The 14,775-nt window shown below is 44.9% G+C and overlaps 1 protein-coding gene across 3 annotated transcripts in view; it reads left to right on the forward strand.

Moving 5' to 3' along the window:
- The first annotated feature begins 11,692 nt into the window (after positions 1 to 11,692).
- LOC103652873 (exocyst complex component SEC3A) overlaps positions 11,693 to 14,775 on the forward strand; it is a 61,871-nt gene continuing 58,788 nt past the window's right edge. For 2 of the 3 annotated variants that reach the window (XR_004857676.1, XR_004857677.1), the window contains exons 1-5: positions 11,703 to 12,060; positions 12,170 to 12,240; positions 12,369 to 12,449; positions 12,574 to 12,641; positions 12,740 to 12,842. Coding sequence is in view for 1 of the 3 variants with exons in the window: in XM_020552473.2 (XP_020408062.1) it covers positions 11,868 to 12,060; positions 12,170 to 12,240; positions 12,369 to 12,449; positions 12,574 to 12,641; positions 12,740 to 12,842 (516 nt within the window). In the remaining 2 variants the exon portion in view is untranslated. Of the gene's footprint in view, positions 12,061 to 12,169; positions 12,241 to 12,368; positions 12,450 to 12,573; positions 12,642 to 12,739; positions 12,843 to 14,775 lie in introns of all 3 variants that reach the window. The other variant, XM_020552473.2, reaches the window with a different exon arrangement.

A 14,775-nucleotide genomic window follows, 5' to 3' on the forward strand; every position in this document is an offset into this window, starting at 1 on the left:
CGCCCTAAGTGCGCTCGAGTCTTTTCCCAATCCCCTAGTGCTTTGTCGTGGTTGTGCCCTCGCCTCCGGCGAGACCTCACCGTGGAAACGAGCGGCGCCGCCACACTTAAGACAGACCGCCCTGACCACGCTGGTCGTTGGATCCCGGACGTCCATCCAAGATCTGGTGGTTTAGGTTTAATTAGGACTGATCTAATCTTAACCGCCCGTTGTAGATCTGGCCGCTCAGATCTCCCCCTCACCCGTGCCCCTGCCACTAGGCTCGGTCTGTTAGTCCTACCTCAAGCCGCTAACGCCCCGAGCCCACCTATCAACGCTCGTCGCGCACCCGCACCCGCACGTCGCGCTCGGATCTGTTTTCGGTCGTTGATCTGAGATCTGATGGCCGAGAGAGCCCAATACCCCTTCGCGTGGTAAAATTATTAAAGAGACCCCCGGTTTGTTTGAAAACAACCCACTGTCTCTGGTTTTCGCGCGCAGGCCCCTGTAATCTTGCAGATTGAACCCTGGACTTTTTTTAATCACGTATTTAGGCCTAATTTTGTATTTTAAACTTCAAAACTTGTTTATTTCATATCTTTTGCACATGAACTCCAAATTGAGTGATTCAAATTGCAAAATGTTCATAGAATTATTCTTTGTTCAAATAAATTAGGATCATTCACTGTTTGTGCATTCTTATTTTATGCCTAGGCTATCGGTTAGTTTATGTGATAATTTATTTGTTTAATAAGATAAATAAAAAGGAAACCCTAGTGGTAAATGGATGTTTAATCTTGTGAGATTAATAATATGTAATGTGTGAATCTATCCCTGGTATAATTTTTGTGCCACATTAAAGTAGGTAGAACCTAATTATGTAACTCATGGAGATAGCCAACACTTAGAGAATAACAAACTACTAAATGTGATTAGTTCACCCTATAACTTAAGCTCTTTTTGAGTTTATACTTTTCCTTTTGAGATGTGTTCAATTGTTTGTACATGATTGGTGTGTTGTTCATTTGTCATTATCCAAATGTATTGAATGCATGATCGCTTTATTTTGACGACGAGCAGTTCGTGGTTCCTGAGTGTGTTGCCGAAGATCTTCTTGAGCAACAACCTGGTGAAGGCAAGTGTCCTCTGACCTATTATGTCCTACTTACTTTATAATTCACCATCCCGCATTACTTTATGGAAACCTAAGGATTGACTAGTCTGTATTTACCTTATCCTTGTTTACCTTTTTGGGTTATCATGGTTAGCTTATGCTATTGCTTTAACTTAATCAATGAACATGATGTGAATATCAACCGAGCTCACGGTTAAGAGCGACCTTGGGACCCTCTTTGATTAGAAGAACTTTGGATACTTTTTATGATGATGTTTAATAATGATGGTTACAATTATGATCTCTAGTATTTCCTCTTGGAGGGAATACATTTGGATAATAACTGGGTTCATTACTAAAATTTGGCTCTACCATTAGTAATAAATACTTGACCAACTAAAAACAACTGCTCAACCTTAACTCCACATACAGCTAGTCCACTTTAGTCAAATGGGACATTTGCTGAGTACGTTGATGTGTACTCGCTCTTGCTTTAAAAACCACCCCCACCTAGGTTGTCCCCATTGTATTCAGTGCTCAGGAGGAGATGCTGGCAACATGGAGGACTTTGAGGAGTTCCAGGACTACGACTAGTTTTAGTTATGTTAGTGGCAAACCCCTAGTCAGCTGCCTGTGAAGGCCTTATCTGCTATGTTTCGTATTCCGCACTTTGATAATGTTAATGACTATGTTATAGACTCTGTGGATGTCTTGGACATCTTGTAATAAAGTACCTTTCCGCTATTTACGTTGAGCAATGTGTGATTATGTCTAATTATGTAATCATTGTGTACGTGAGTTTTTGATCCTGACACGTACATAGTTCGCATCTGGTTTGCCTTCTAAAACCAGGTGTGACATAAGTGGTATCAAAGCCTTGCTGACTGTAAGACCCCTAACCTAGACTAGAATGGTCGCCCTAAGGACTATAGACCTCTACCCTTACCTTGACCTTTAGTGTCATTTCAAAAGTTGGTCATCTTGACCAATTCTATGTTATTACCTGTTGGGGACTTGTTCTCAATAGCTTCGAGTTAAGAACAAGGCAACATAAAAAGTGTTAAATGTCGAAGTCCTTCGTCCTTCTGAGACATTATTTCCTTTCGGATATAATGAATTCTGGACGAAGGTTGTGAAGGAAAAACCTTTGGAAGCACGATAAACGATAAACGATGAGGAAGAATTCATATACAAAATACGAAAAATAACATAAACAGTTAAACATTATTATCGACTTATTTCTTATTTGCATTACCGTATCAACAATAGCAAATTATAAATGTACCTTCGATCTGAAGGAAAACAAGAGTACAAGCATGATGCAAAAGCGAATGTCCAGTCAGCGTGAACAGTACGGGAGTACTGTTCATCTATTTATAGGCAAGGGACGCAGCCCATGTAAAATTACATTCATGCCCTTTACATTTGCTAATAACTCTATATTAATTCTTCGAGGTCTGATTTGCCTTTTCATCTTTAAGTCGGTTCCCCTTTTCTGTTGTCATGCCGAAGCTTTCCTGCGCACAGCTTCGTGATAACCTTGTCCTTCGTCATAATCACCTTTTGTCTCGCTCAGGCTTCGTCCTGACCATGCTCTGTATACTCATGATCCGAATCCGAAGATACCTGTTCACATATTTCACTTGGAAAACATTGTCAAATCATGTTTTTGAGGACCTTCAGAAGCCGAAGGCCCCCAACAGTAGCCCCTCGCAATATTAATTTGCAAGAATGATAAATTCAGATTGCGATATGGACGAAGGCTTTAAGCCGAAGGTCCGAAAAAACACCTTCCCTTTGCTAGAATAGCAATAGTCAATGACAAGTGGGGCCCTATCACTTGCAACGTATTGGGCGTATAAATAAGAACGCACCGCGAGCACATTTAGCACGCTTTATTGCCGTCTGCTCTTGCCTTTCTAATTTTTAGCTCTTTCCACACCAACGCTTGCCCGGCTTTTTTAAATTTTTAAGCTTCGTCTTTGAGAGCACTTTTCTTAGCATTTTCGAAGATGTCTGAAGACAAGAAAGTTGTCGCTGAGTCGAAGCTAAGCCTTTCCGAAGAGATGAATCTCGGCTTCCTTGAATCAATAGCAAAGACAAATACAAAGAAGATTACTAGGGAGATTTTAGAGGGTTTATCTGAAGACACTGGTGACAGTGACAGCTATGATGTAGAAAGTGGTGGTGAAGATTCCGAAGATCGACCTTGGCGACCAAGCCATGCAGTTTTTGGAAAATCAAGCATTAAAAAATGCCATCTTGCCAATATGAGGGGTAGATATTTTCGGGATTTATCTATTGTGAGGGCTGACGAAGGAGAGAAAACTTGTCCGACTCCCGAGGAGGATGAAGTCGTGATATTTCGAAGCTTCCTTAAAGCCGGACTTCGGTTTCCTTTGAGCAGTTTCGTGGTAGAAGTTTTGAAGATATTTGAAATCTATCTCCATCAAATCACTCCCGAAGCAATCATAAGGATGGGAATCTTCGTATGGGCCGTGAAGAGCCAAGGTTTGGAGCCAAATGCAAAAAGTTTCTGCAGTATGCATGAGCTATTATATGAGACAAAACCATGGGGTAAGGAGCAATATCACAACAATTTTGGCTGTTATAGCTTCGGTGCCCGCTCTGGGTCAAGCTGTCTCGTGCCAACTTTTCGGAAGAGATGGCCTGGGGACTAGATGAAGGAATGGTTCTATGTGAAGAACGACTTGAAAACGCGAGAAGATATTAAAGATATCATTATGCGCCCTATCTGGCAGCGCTTCGGCCTTAGGAAACCGAAGGTGGAAATTGACGAAGCAGTCGAAGAATGCCAGAGGGCCTTCGGAGTGGTTTGCTCTTTCATCGGGACAAGGGATTTGATCCAAGAACATATTGCCTTCAGAGTATGGCCACTTGCAGAGAAGTGGGAAATGTCGAAGGAAACCGTCAGCGAACCTATCGAATGTGGATTAGTTAGGTTAAAATTCACCTTCAAATATGGAGATGAGTTCGGCGAGCCAGATGATGACTGGTTGAAAAGTATTGAGGCCATAAGCGATGAGCTGCTTGGGCCATACTCGAAGGCAGAAGATACTGCACTGTCCGCAGCCTTCGGAGGCCGGAAGAAGAAAAGACTTAACCGAGTATTTGATGCCATTGGGTTCATCTATCCTGACTACCGTTACCCAATACGGGGTCAGAAAAGGAAAGATACGGCTTCTGCGAAGGAGGTTGCTTCAACCGCTCCTAGTGAGCCAGCGCCGAAGAGGAAAAAGATGAAGGTTCTTACGCACCGGCCACGCTATATTGAACCGACCATAGTGCCCGAGTTTGTCGGTGAATCCTCTTCGGCCCCCGAAGCCAAGGAGCCGACTCCCCTGCCGAATATTGAAGAGCCGGTCAAAATGCCGGAGATAGAGAAAATAGAAGAAACGAAGGCTAAAGAAACAAGGACATCTGAAATGTTAAGTCCTTCAGCAAAAGTTGAAGTACCAAAAAGCCAAAAGGGGCCAGCATTAACCCCCAAAAGAAAAAGGATGGTTAATGTACTGGATGTATTGGAGACAATAAAGTCTTCAAGCACCATTCCGAAGAAAATTGTCGAAACTCCCGAAGTGCAAATCGAAGCCTTTGGTGCCGAAGCTTTAAAGCACCAATCTGAAACTAAAGCTGGGCCTTCAGAGCCCGCCAAGGTGAAGTCCTTGGAAACCAAAGAAACAGAAGCATCAGAACAAATTTTGGCTGAAGAAACTGGCACTGCCGCCTCCGAAGCATTTTCCAAAGCTTTCGATTATATTTTACGACATGCTTCGGGGAAAGAGCTGACTGAAAAAGAAAAGCAAGAGGCTTAGTTTTATGCCCAAAAACTGAAATATCCAAAGGGGGCGTTGATATTCAACGACAGCGGAGAAGAAGATTTCTTGTATTGTCTCCCTGACAGCAAGGAAATCTCTGTCTGTCGGGAGATGAGCAAGAGCTTCGGACTCCCAACATTAGAAGACGGGCTCTCGGTGTTGTCAAAAAACAAGCTGGCCGACAGCTTGGCGTACAATAGCTTAAAGGTGCAAAAATGAGATCTTTGTATTATTTCTTGAAACCAAAATTTTTCATTTGCTTAAACGTATTGACACACATTTTTTTTGCAGGGCCTTATACTTAGCAATGCCCTCAGGGCACAAAAAGATGCCGAAGACGAAGGGTGTATTATGGCCCTGAGTAACCTTCGTTCCGAAGTAATTGAACTAAAGAACGAAGGTCTCGAAAAAGATAAAATATTACATTCATTGGTGAATAGAATAAAAGAAGACGAAGCTACTTTCAAAGCTCAAGCTGAGGCTAAGAAGCGTGAAATTGAGGATCTTCGGAAACAGCTAGCCAGAGCTAAAGAAGAACACACACTTGAAGAAACAAAACGAGAAATTAGTGAACAATGGGCAAATCATTTAAAAAACGTTGAAGAGCTTCGTGCATCCAAGAAAAGGTGCTATGACAAATCTATAGAATGTGTCAAGAAAATAAGAACCAGCTTCGCCAGCATTGGCGCATTCTCAAGTGAGGAAAACTTCATAAGGGGTGACCCCGAAGGCCCAATTGGATGGATCAGCCACGAAGCTGAAGCCTTTGAAGAAGTTTTGAATAGCCGCGGAGACATATGTGCCTTTTCGGGTGCCAGGGGGATTGCCACTATTTTGGAGAGGAAAGGCTGTGACCATGTGAAATCCTTGGCACAATCCGAAGCCGCCTTATCTTCTGAAGATATAAAAGACCCCTCGGCCGAAGCAAGCCTAGTTGGTGGAAAAATTTTCACCGACATCTGGGACAATGGTGGCCGGGAGATGGCCCAAGAAATTATACGAAAAAGTGAGAAAGGTATTCATGATGCTAGAAAAGTAGCAGAGGCCGCTGAGAAAAGTGCGGATCTCGAAGGGCAAATAGGTACTGACTAGTAGTTTTGGCTCTTTGTTGTAATTTTTTGATTTCGAACTTGTTTATGCTTTGTAACACAGCCATACTTTCTCCTCCCTCAGAACCTGCTGAGCCATCGGCGGACCCCCATGTGAAGGGGGACGACGAAATTAGAAAAATGGCTGAAGCTATCATGGATAAAGTTGTTGATCAACTACTAAACGAAGCTGCAGAAGTAGTTCTAAGGGAAGATTAGATGTTATTGTAAAAACATTTGGAATGTAATATTTGAACAACATGTGTAATATTCTGTAACTTTGAATGTAATATATAAGCTATTTATGGTTCAATTCTTTACGATGCATGAAATTTTACATATATACCGTTTTTGAGCCTTCGGCGAAAAAACACCTTCCCTTCTTTTCATGCTTCGTAAATAATATCCGTATTTTCATAAAAACATCCAATCTTCGTAAAAATCAGTATTCAATAGATCTTTTCATTTCAGAATTTGACGAAGGCATGCTTCTTCAATAATTATTTTCGTGCCTTGGCACTGTTTCTTCGAAACAATTTCCGAATATCAACATTGAAACCCCCTTCTTGCGTCATTGATGCAATATGATGTATGATGTTATGCTCATGCAAATGATGTGATGATATGATGTTATGCAAAATGATATTTGTCGAAGATCGACGTTTATTTTTTACTGCAATCCTCCCTTAGGAGCTTCTTCGTCTTTTACTTCAGCGGAATCAACGTTTATTTTTCGCTGTAAGCCTCCCTTAGGAGCTTCTTCGCCTTTTACTTTCAGCGGTATCAGCGTTTATTTTTCGCTGTAAGCTCTGCATTCCCTTCGGAACGACTTTTGAGAAGAGAACTTACGCTACGCTCCCTTAGGAACGACTTTTTGTTAGTTCGGAGATTCTCCTTGTAACCAAAAATTCTTATGCTTCGGGAACTCCGCTATTCTGTGGAGAAGGTATATTTTTATTGTGGCAAAAACGAAGCTATTACAAGAAATTGAAAACGACAAAAAGCACTTAGGATCTCAATAATTGTTCCTTATTAAAAAGAAAATGATACTAAATGTAAAAACTACTGCCGAGGTAGGATATTTGTTAGTAAATGTGCTTCGACCCTGGCACAGTACTATTGACTGTGCAAGCTTCAGACTCTTCTCTGAAGTCCCGTTGGAGATGTGTATGCTGACTCCCTTCTAGCTGTTGGCCTCGTTGCATTGGTGGTGGAGGTGGAGGCTGTTGCCAGGATGCCTGAGGTTGGCTTGCCGAAGCGACAGAAGCTGCAGGGTGGTTGCCTACATACTCTGGAATGTAAGGCGAATGGTACGAAGCAGTGTGCAAAACTTGCTTCGGCTGGCTCTGTTGGGCTGCAGCTTCTGCCATCTCCTTTTGTTTCTGGATGGTAACATGGCACATCCTGGTGGTATGGCCCTTGTCCTCACCACAGAATAGGCAATAAATCTTCCTGGGCTGATCCCCAAATCTTACTCCGAAGCCCCTGGCACCTCTGCCCCTTGGAGCTGGAGGCCGAGGATAGTTCTGCTGCTGCCCCGAAGCCTGGGAGGAATATTGCGGCCTCTGTTGCTGGCTTCCCCTGTCATCATTCTGAGTAGAATGAATCGATCTGACATGTCTGGGATGAGTTCTCCCTCCGAAGCCCCTGGCTATTTCGGAGAACCTGTAAGCTTCCTCCCTTCTCTGTCTAAAATCATTGTCAGCGCGGATGTATTCATCCATTTTCTGAAGCAGTTTCTCCAGAGTTTGAGGGGGCTTTCTGGCAAAGTATTGGGCTGAAGGTCCCGGGCGAAGCCCCTTAATCATGGCCTCAATGACAATTTCATTGGGCACTGTTGGCGCTTGTGCCCTCAGGCGTAAGAACCTTCGGACATACGCCTGAAGATATTCTTCGTGATCTTGGGTGCACTGGAATAAGGCTTGAGCGGTGACCAGCTTCGTTTGAAACCCTTGGAAACTGGTGACCAGCATATCCTTTAGCTTCTGCCATGATGTGATTGTTCCTGGCCGAAGGGAAGAGTACCGGGTTTGTGCAACATTCTTGACAGCCATGACGAAAGACTTCGCCATGACTGTAGTATTGCCACCATAGGAAGATATTGTTGCTTCGTAACTCATCAGAAATTGCTTCGGATCTGAGTGTCCGTCGTACATGGGGAGTTCAGGTGGCTTATAGGACGGAGGCCAAGGTGTAGCCTGTAGTTCTGCTGACAGAGGAGAAGCATCATCAAAAGCAAAATTTCCATGATGGAAATCCTCATACCAGTCATCCTCATTGACGAAGCCTTCCTAATGAAGCTCTCTGTGCTGAGGCCTTCGGTTCTGCTCATCTTGAGCAAGATGACGAACTTTTTCAGAGGCTTCGTCTATCTGCCTTTGCAGGTCAGCTAGCCTAGCCATCTTTTCCTTCTTTCTTTGTACCTGCTGATGGAGCATCTCCATATTTCTGATTTCTTGATCCAAGTCGTCCTCCTGAGGTGTTGGACTGGTGGCCTTTCTCTTCTGGCTTCGGGCCTACCGAAGAGAGAGAGTCTCCTGGTTGGGATCCAGCGGCTGCAGAGCGGCAGCCCCTGTTGCTGAAGCTTTCTTTGGCGGCATGACGAAGGTCTATGCTTGTCGAAGGTGTTCAAAAGTCAAAAGTGGAAGTGAGTTCACCGGAGGTGGGCGCCAATGTTGGGGACTTGTTCTCAACAGCTTCGAGTTAAGAACAAGGCAACATAAAAAGTGTTAAATGTCGAAGTCCTTCGTCCTTCTGAGACATTATTTCCTTTCGGATATAATGAATTCCGGACGAAGGTTGTGAAGGAAAAACCTTTGGAAGCACGATAAACGATAAACGATGAGGAAGAATTCATATACGAAATACGAAAAATAACATAAATAGTTAAACATTATTATCAACTTATTTCTTATTTGCATTACCGTATCAACAATAGCAAATTATAAATGTACCTTCGATCTGAAGGAAAACAAGAGTACAAGCGTGATGCAAAAGCGAATGTCCAGTCAGCGTGAACAGTATGGGAGTACTGTTCATCTATTTATAGGCAAGGGACGCAGCCCATGTAAAATTACATTCATGCCCTTTACATTTGCTAATAACTCTATAGTAATTCTTCGAGGTCTGATTTGCCTTTTCATCTTTAAGTCGGTTCCCCTTTTCTATTGTCATGTCGAAGCTTTCCTGCGCACAGCTTCGTGATAACCTTGTCCTTCGTCATAATCACCTTTCGTCTCGCTCAGGCTTCGTCCTGACCATGCTCTGTATACTCATGATCCGAATCCGAAGATACCTGTTCACATATTTCACTTGGAAAACATTGCCAAATCATGTTTTTGAGGACCTTCGGAAGCCAAAGGCCCCCAACATTACCCATCCTACAAAATTTTGTCTCACTTTGCTTTCTGTTTACCTGTTGGTCATATAGTTCTACTCTCACTCTTGTTTGGAATAGTATCACATTCTCATCCTCTGTCCTTCCTGGAAAAATGTCTGGACAGTGGCCGATCGGGCACCTTCATTCTAGCATCTGAAAACTTGCAGTTGGTCATTCCAGTGCTTCAAAGTTTAGGGAATCCTGTAATTGGTGATGGTTACATGGTTGATTCAATCCTAATTATTGGGAACAGTGTCACATATCAAGCCTTATCAAGTCTTATCAAGCGTTTGAAGAGTGACAATAGGGTTCTCAAAAAGGAGGTATCATGGGCCATGTCAAATATAGCAACGAGTAGTTTTGAGCATAAGAAACGAATATGTGCTAGTGAGGCGACTCTTTTGCTGATGCACCTACTCAGGACTACAAACTTTGACATCCACAGAGAAGCAACATACACCCTGGGCAACATGTGTGTTGTTCCAGCACGCAGTTCTAATCCCCTAAGTATAATCATGCCCCCAAATGAAGTTGTTCAATTGGCTACAAAATATCGCGAACAAGGGTCTCAAACTCTAAACCTCAAGGTTGGGAAGAACTTCAATTCAGATATAGAGGTTCTGGCAGCTATAAAGCTTGACCATCCAGATTGCTCATTTATTTTGGATGCAATGAGGAATACACATATTGTTCATTTAGTTTCATTGGCCTGGATACAAATACATTGTATGAGATGGTTTGTCCCTACTGTGATTCTGGGTTCGTGGCTGAATTGGATGATGCAAATGCTCTCATGAGCCACTTCGATGGGATGGACCCTGATTTCCATCGTGACCCAAGGTTCGGGATCATGGAGGCAATCTCTGTCGTGATGCAGCATGATATGGCAGGGATGAACAAGGAGGTTAATGTCACAGGAAGGCCAAACTCCTTTTCAGACCTGGAGATAGAGTTTGTGATCAAAAGTAGGGACAATCCACCCATGTCATTGGAGGCTTTGCTGGAGACTATCAGCTGTCTGCCAGTTCATAGTTTTTTGTCATGGTTTGGGATCCCGGTGGAATTGGTGCCATGTATCGGCTTGAGGGCAAGCCGATTTTTAAGAAGGGGGGAATGTTAGGGAATGTGAGCACAAAGCCCATGAGCAAAAAGCCCATGCCGACCCATGTTGCTAACGGAAAGACTACAAAGGAGCAACGCGGTCTCAAGAATGGGCATCGATTATTTCAGCGAACACAGACCTCCTTCCTTCAGATTCCAGAAGCCATCTCCTCTACTGTTCTTCTTCTTCCTCTGCGCAATGATCTTCTTCCTGCAGATCTCATCATGAATATCTAGCCCTCTTCGATTCCCTTGCTTCTCTACATATCCCAAACTCTATTTCACCCCATACTCGTATCAGCCACTATTGTTTCAGTTTTCCTGGTTGTTGCATTGGATTAGAAGGGGGTTGTTAACATGCACGTAAGTCAGTGATCCCCTTTTTGCCCTCTCGCCTTCCGGAGCGCCCACTGCGCCGTACAGTGACTGGTCAGTCTAGCCATCTGGAGAGACTGCATCGTCGCCTGCACAAGAGTGATTAGATGGACCATTTCCTAGATATATATATGATGAGGTTTGGACCCGTTCCTAGACATTCTCCAATAGAATCCGCGTGATTAGATGGATATACACGTACGAAAACAGGGATTCTCTCGTCTAAGTTAATACTATCGCGGACCGTCCAGACCGTCCCGCAGATTGTCGAGGGCGCGGACTGTCTGGGCTACATTGGCCGGACCTGAAAGTTCAGCCTTACAAGATGCCATATACGGTGTTCAACAATAATATGCTAATCTACAGCAAAAGTTGGACAGAGCACCTTGATCACATATAAGGCAAGTTTTTCAGTTGCTCGAAAACACCAGTTCAAGGTTCCTTGTGCCCGACTGGACACAGGCGTAGGAGAGTCGGCTTCTGTGCGTTGTAGCGTGGAGAGGGACCAGACGAGAGGATATGGAGAGAACAGAGGAAGGCCGGCTGCGTTCGGAGGCGTTGGTGGGGAGCTTCTGCTCGCCTGAGATTGTATGATTGTATCCTACTATGATCTCTCTGAATTCATTAAACTATACCCAAAAGCTGAAAGTACCAATTTCTAGTAGTCAATGCGGTATGCGACAGACTCCATGTCACTCGCAAATGGAGCTAGGATGGAGTTCTCATCTCCCTCCTTGAACGGTGGCTGAAACAGTGAAATGGTACCCGAAATAGAGACACAAGTGGAGGAAGCGGGCAACGCCAGTCTCCCGTGCATGCAGCAAACGTTTCGTCGTCGTCATTCATCAGTTTCTCTTCTAGGAAAGGAAAAGAAAAAGTAATGGCGAACCAAGAGATTTGGAATGTGTCCGCCTAATCCCGGTCTCATCCTCTCCATCGCAACTTGAGTCCGTTCACTCGTTGAGGCCAGCCGGGCGGCGGGCGGCGGCGACATGGCGCGGTCGAGCGCGGACGACATGGAGCTGAAGCGCGGGTGCGAGGCCGGGATCCTCGCCAAGGGGGACCGGGACAAGGTGGTGATGTGCATGCGCGTGGCCAAGAGCCGCGGCGGCGGCGGCGGCTGGGCCAAGGGCAAGCTCACCTCCCGCCACAACATGGCCAAGCCCCGCGTCCTCGCCGTCACCGGTCAGTCAGTGTCCCCCTCCCATCTTCCGATCCATGCCATGCTCACCCGCGCTCGCATGCTCCTGACCATCTCCTCCTCCTGCTTCACTCGTGCGTGGCTGTGGCGCAGCCAAGGCCAAAGGGCACAGGACCAAGACGTTCCTGCGGGTGCTCAAATACTCCAATGGCGGGGTCCTCGAGGTGACCTTCCAGCCGTCTCTCTCTTTCTTTGCTGGTCTTCCTCAGATCGCCAGAATGGAAAATTAATTGTAAAAGATGCGTTATTCTGATTGCCTATGCATGCATGCATGTATCACTCACTGTATCAGCCGGCAAAAGTGTACAAGATCAAGCATCTCCACAAGATAGAGGTCTCCCAAAACGACCCCAGCGGCTGCACCTTCGTCCTGGTATGCCACTTCCCCGTTCGATCTCCAGAATATAAATACCACGAAGAACAATGGATCCAGAACATATATATACTTGTGATGACAAATCGCCTGCTGTGCTTTCTGGAAATGAACTGTTGTTCAGGGGTTTGACAACCTGAGAAGCCAGAGTGTGGCGCCTCCACAATGGACCATGCGCAACAAAGACGACAGGTGACGCATCATCACCTCTTCACGATCAATTCCTACTCCCATCCTGCTCCTGCGTGTGCCATCAGTTCAAGATTGTATACAACTGTTATCTACTGCAGGAACCGCCTGCTGATGTGCATCCTCAACATGTGCAAAGAGCACTTGGGAAGCATCCCCAAAGTCGTCGGCATGGACGTCGTCGAGATGGCTATCTGGGCAAAGGTATCATGCCTCTTGCTTATAGTTTTGATGACATAACACTAACTCTCGCACATGTGGGCCATCTAACAAAACCCCTAGAGTTGCATGGGTATTGGAGGGGACCGAGAGGCATATAATTTCTTGCTATTTATTATGTGATTGTCTTATTATTATTTTGGATGTTACATGACTGTGCACTATATTTTGGCAAAGTGTCACTTCTACCGAGTATTGCAAAAGGGAATACTTAGTCACTTTTTTTATAAAAAAATACTATAAATAAAAATAGCTAAATAATTTTATATGAAACTCACAAAAGGTTTTAAATCTCACATCTCTAAGCACTTTGCAACCACGACATGCATGGTCATGGATCCTATCAATCCGATATTAACGATGTCAGGTTCTGACGCTATCGTTGCGGGTGACACCAAGACTTCATCCTTATGGACGCAGTAGGTCGTTTAGTTGGCACCATAGGGAATGCCACCATCCACCCTCGATGCCATCACAAAGGCCATGTTTGACGTTGTGCAGGAGTTGATCGATCTCAAAGTGCAGCAAGTCGTCGTCCTCTCGCAACTGACCACCGAGGGGAGCCATCAAACGACATCATCGACGGGCACCACACCCCAGGGCTTTCCCTATGGGATGTTAGGGTATAGCTCAATGACACTTCCAACAAACTCCGGCACCACTGCCATACCCCCACCACCACGATGTCTGCCACCCCATCCCACTGCCCATCCATCCCCATCCACCTCATCAAGTTTCCACTATCACTATCATTGTTGTCCAAATCTTTAGCGCTCAGTGTTCCTACAATTCCTAGTCCCAGCACCACCAATGGACCTTAGTACAACCACCGAGTTAGGCCTTCCTTGATTTAGCAAACTTGATTTCACCTCCTATGATGGACTCAAGGATTCTTTGAACTGGCTCACCCAATGTGAGCAACTCTTTTGAGGGCAACACATGCTTCCATCTGATCATGTCTGTCTCGTATCGTACTATGTATGGGGTGTCGCTCAGACATGGTACTGTGCCCTTGAACAGGATGAGGGCATGCCTTCCTAAGAACGCTTCATGGAGCTTTCATCCTGTGTTTTAGTTTGGCCATTCGTACAATCTGTCTATCCAAATTGGCATGGCTCCCTTTCACCTCCATAGCACAAGATCTCTATGATTGTTTTAGTGCCCTCGTTTATCACACACTTCGGCTGGATACAACTCAAAAGGTTTACTTGTTTGTTAGAGCCACCCATACCACATCCGCATGGACATACATCTACGTGCCCCTCAAGATCTACAGACGACCATGCATTTGGCTTAGGCATATGAGCGTCCTATAGAGGCGACCTTGCGGACCTCGAGCCAATGCACGATGTGTCCTCCACAGCGAGGATGTCCTGTCGGGCCATTGCCATAGGAGTCATTGTGCCAGGAGACGATGCACCTTTCTATTTACATTCATGGCCAAAAGCTCCTCACCCTCCATGACACTGGCTCAACCGATAACTTTCTCAACGTTGGGGTTATATGTTCACATCGGGTTGGCAACATGTGATTACAACCTATGAGTCATAGTTGCCAATGCAGACCGTGTAGCCTACATCGATGTGGCTTGCAACATGGCCATGCACATTAGTAGGGAAGACTTCCTTATCCGTTGTTTTAGCATCAACCTCAGCAGTTTTGTCCTTGTCTTAGGCATCAACTACCTTTGTACCCTTGGCTTCATTTTATGGGAGTTTGAGGGTCTACATGTCCTTTTGATGAGGTGATCAACACGTATTCAAGAAGGGGACAGGCTCTCCTCACGATGACATCGGGAGCCAACTCTCCAGGCCTTGTCTGTGGACTTTCTACGGCCCCTACTAGACCGCCTCCTCGAGCATTATAGGGTAATTTCGACAAGCCTCGTGGTCTACCCCCAACATGTCCCTACAACCAT

The sequence above is a fragment of the Zea mays genome, chromosome 4, assembly GCF_902167145.1.
Source record: "Zea mays cultivar B73 chromosome 4, Zm-B73-REFERENCE-NAM-5.0, whole genome shotgun sequence".
NCBI classification, from domain to species: Eukaryota; Viridiplantae; Streptophyta; class Magnoliopsida; order Poales; family Poaceae; genus Zea; species Zea mays.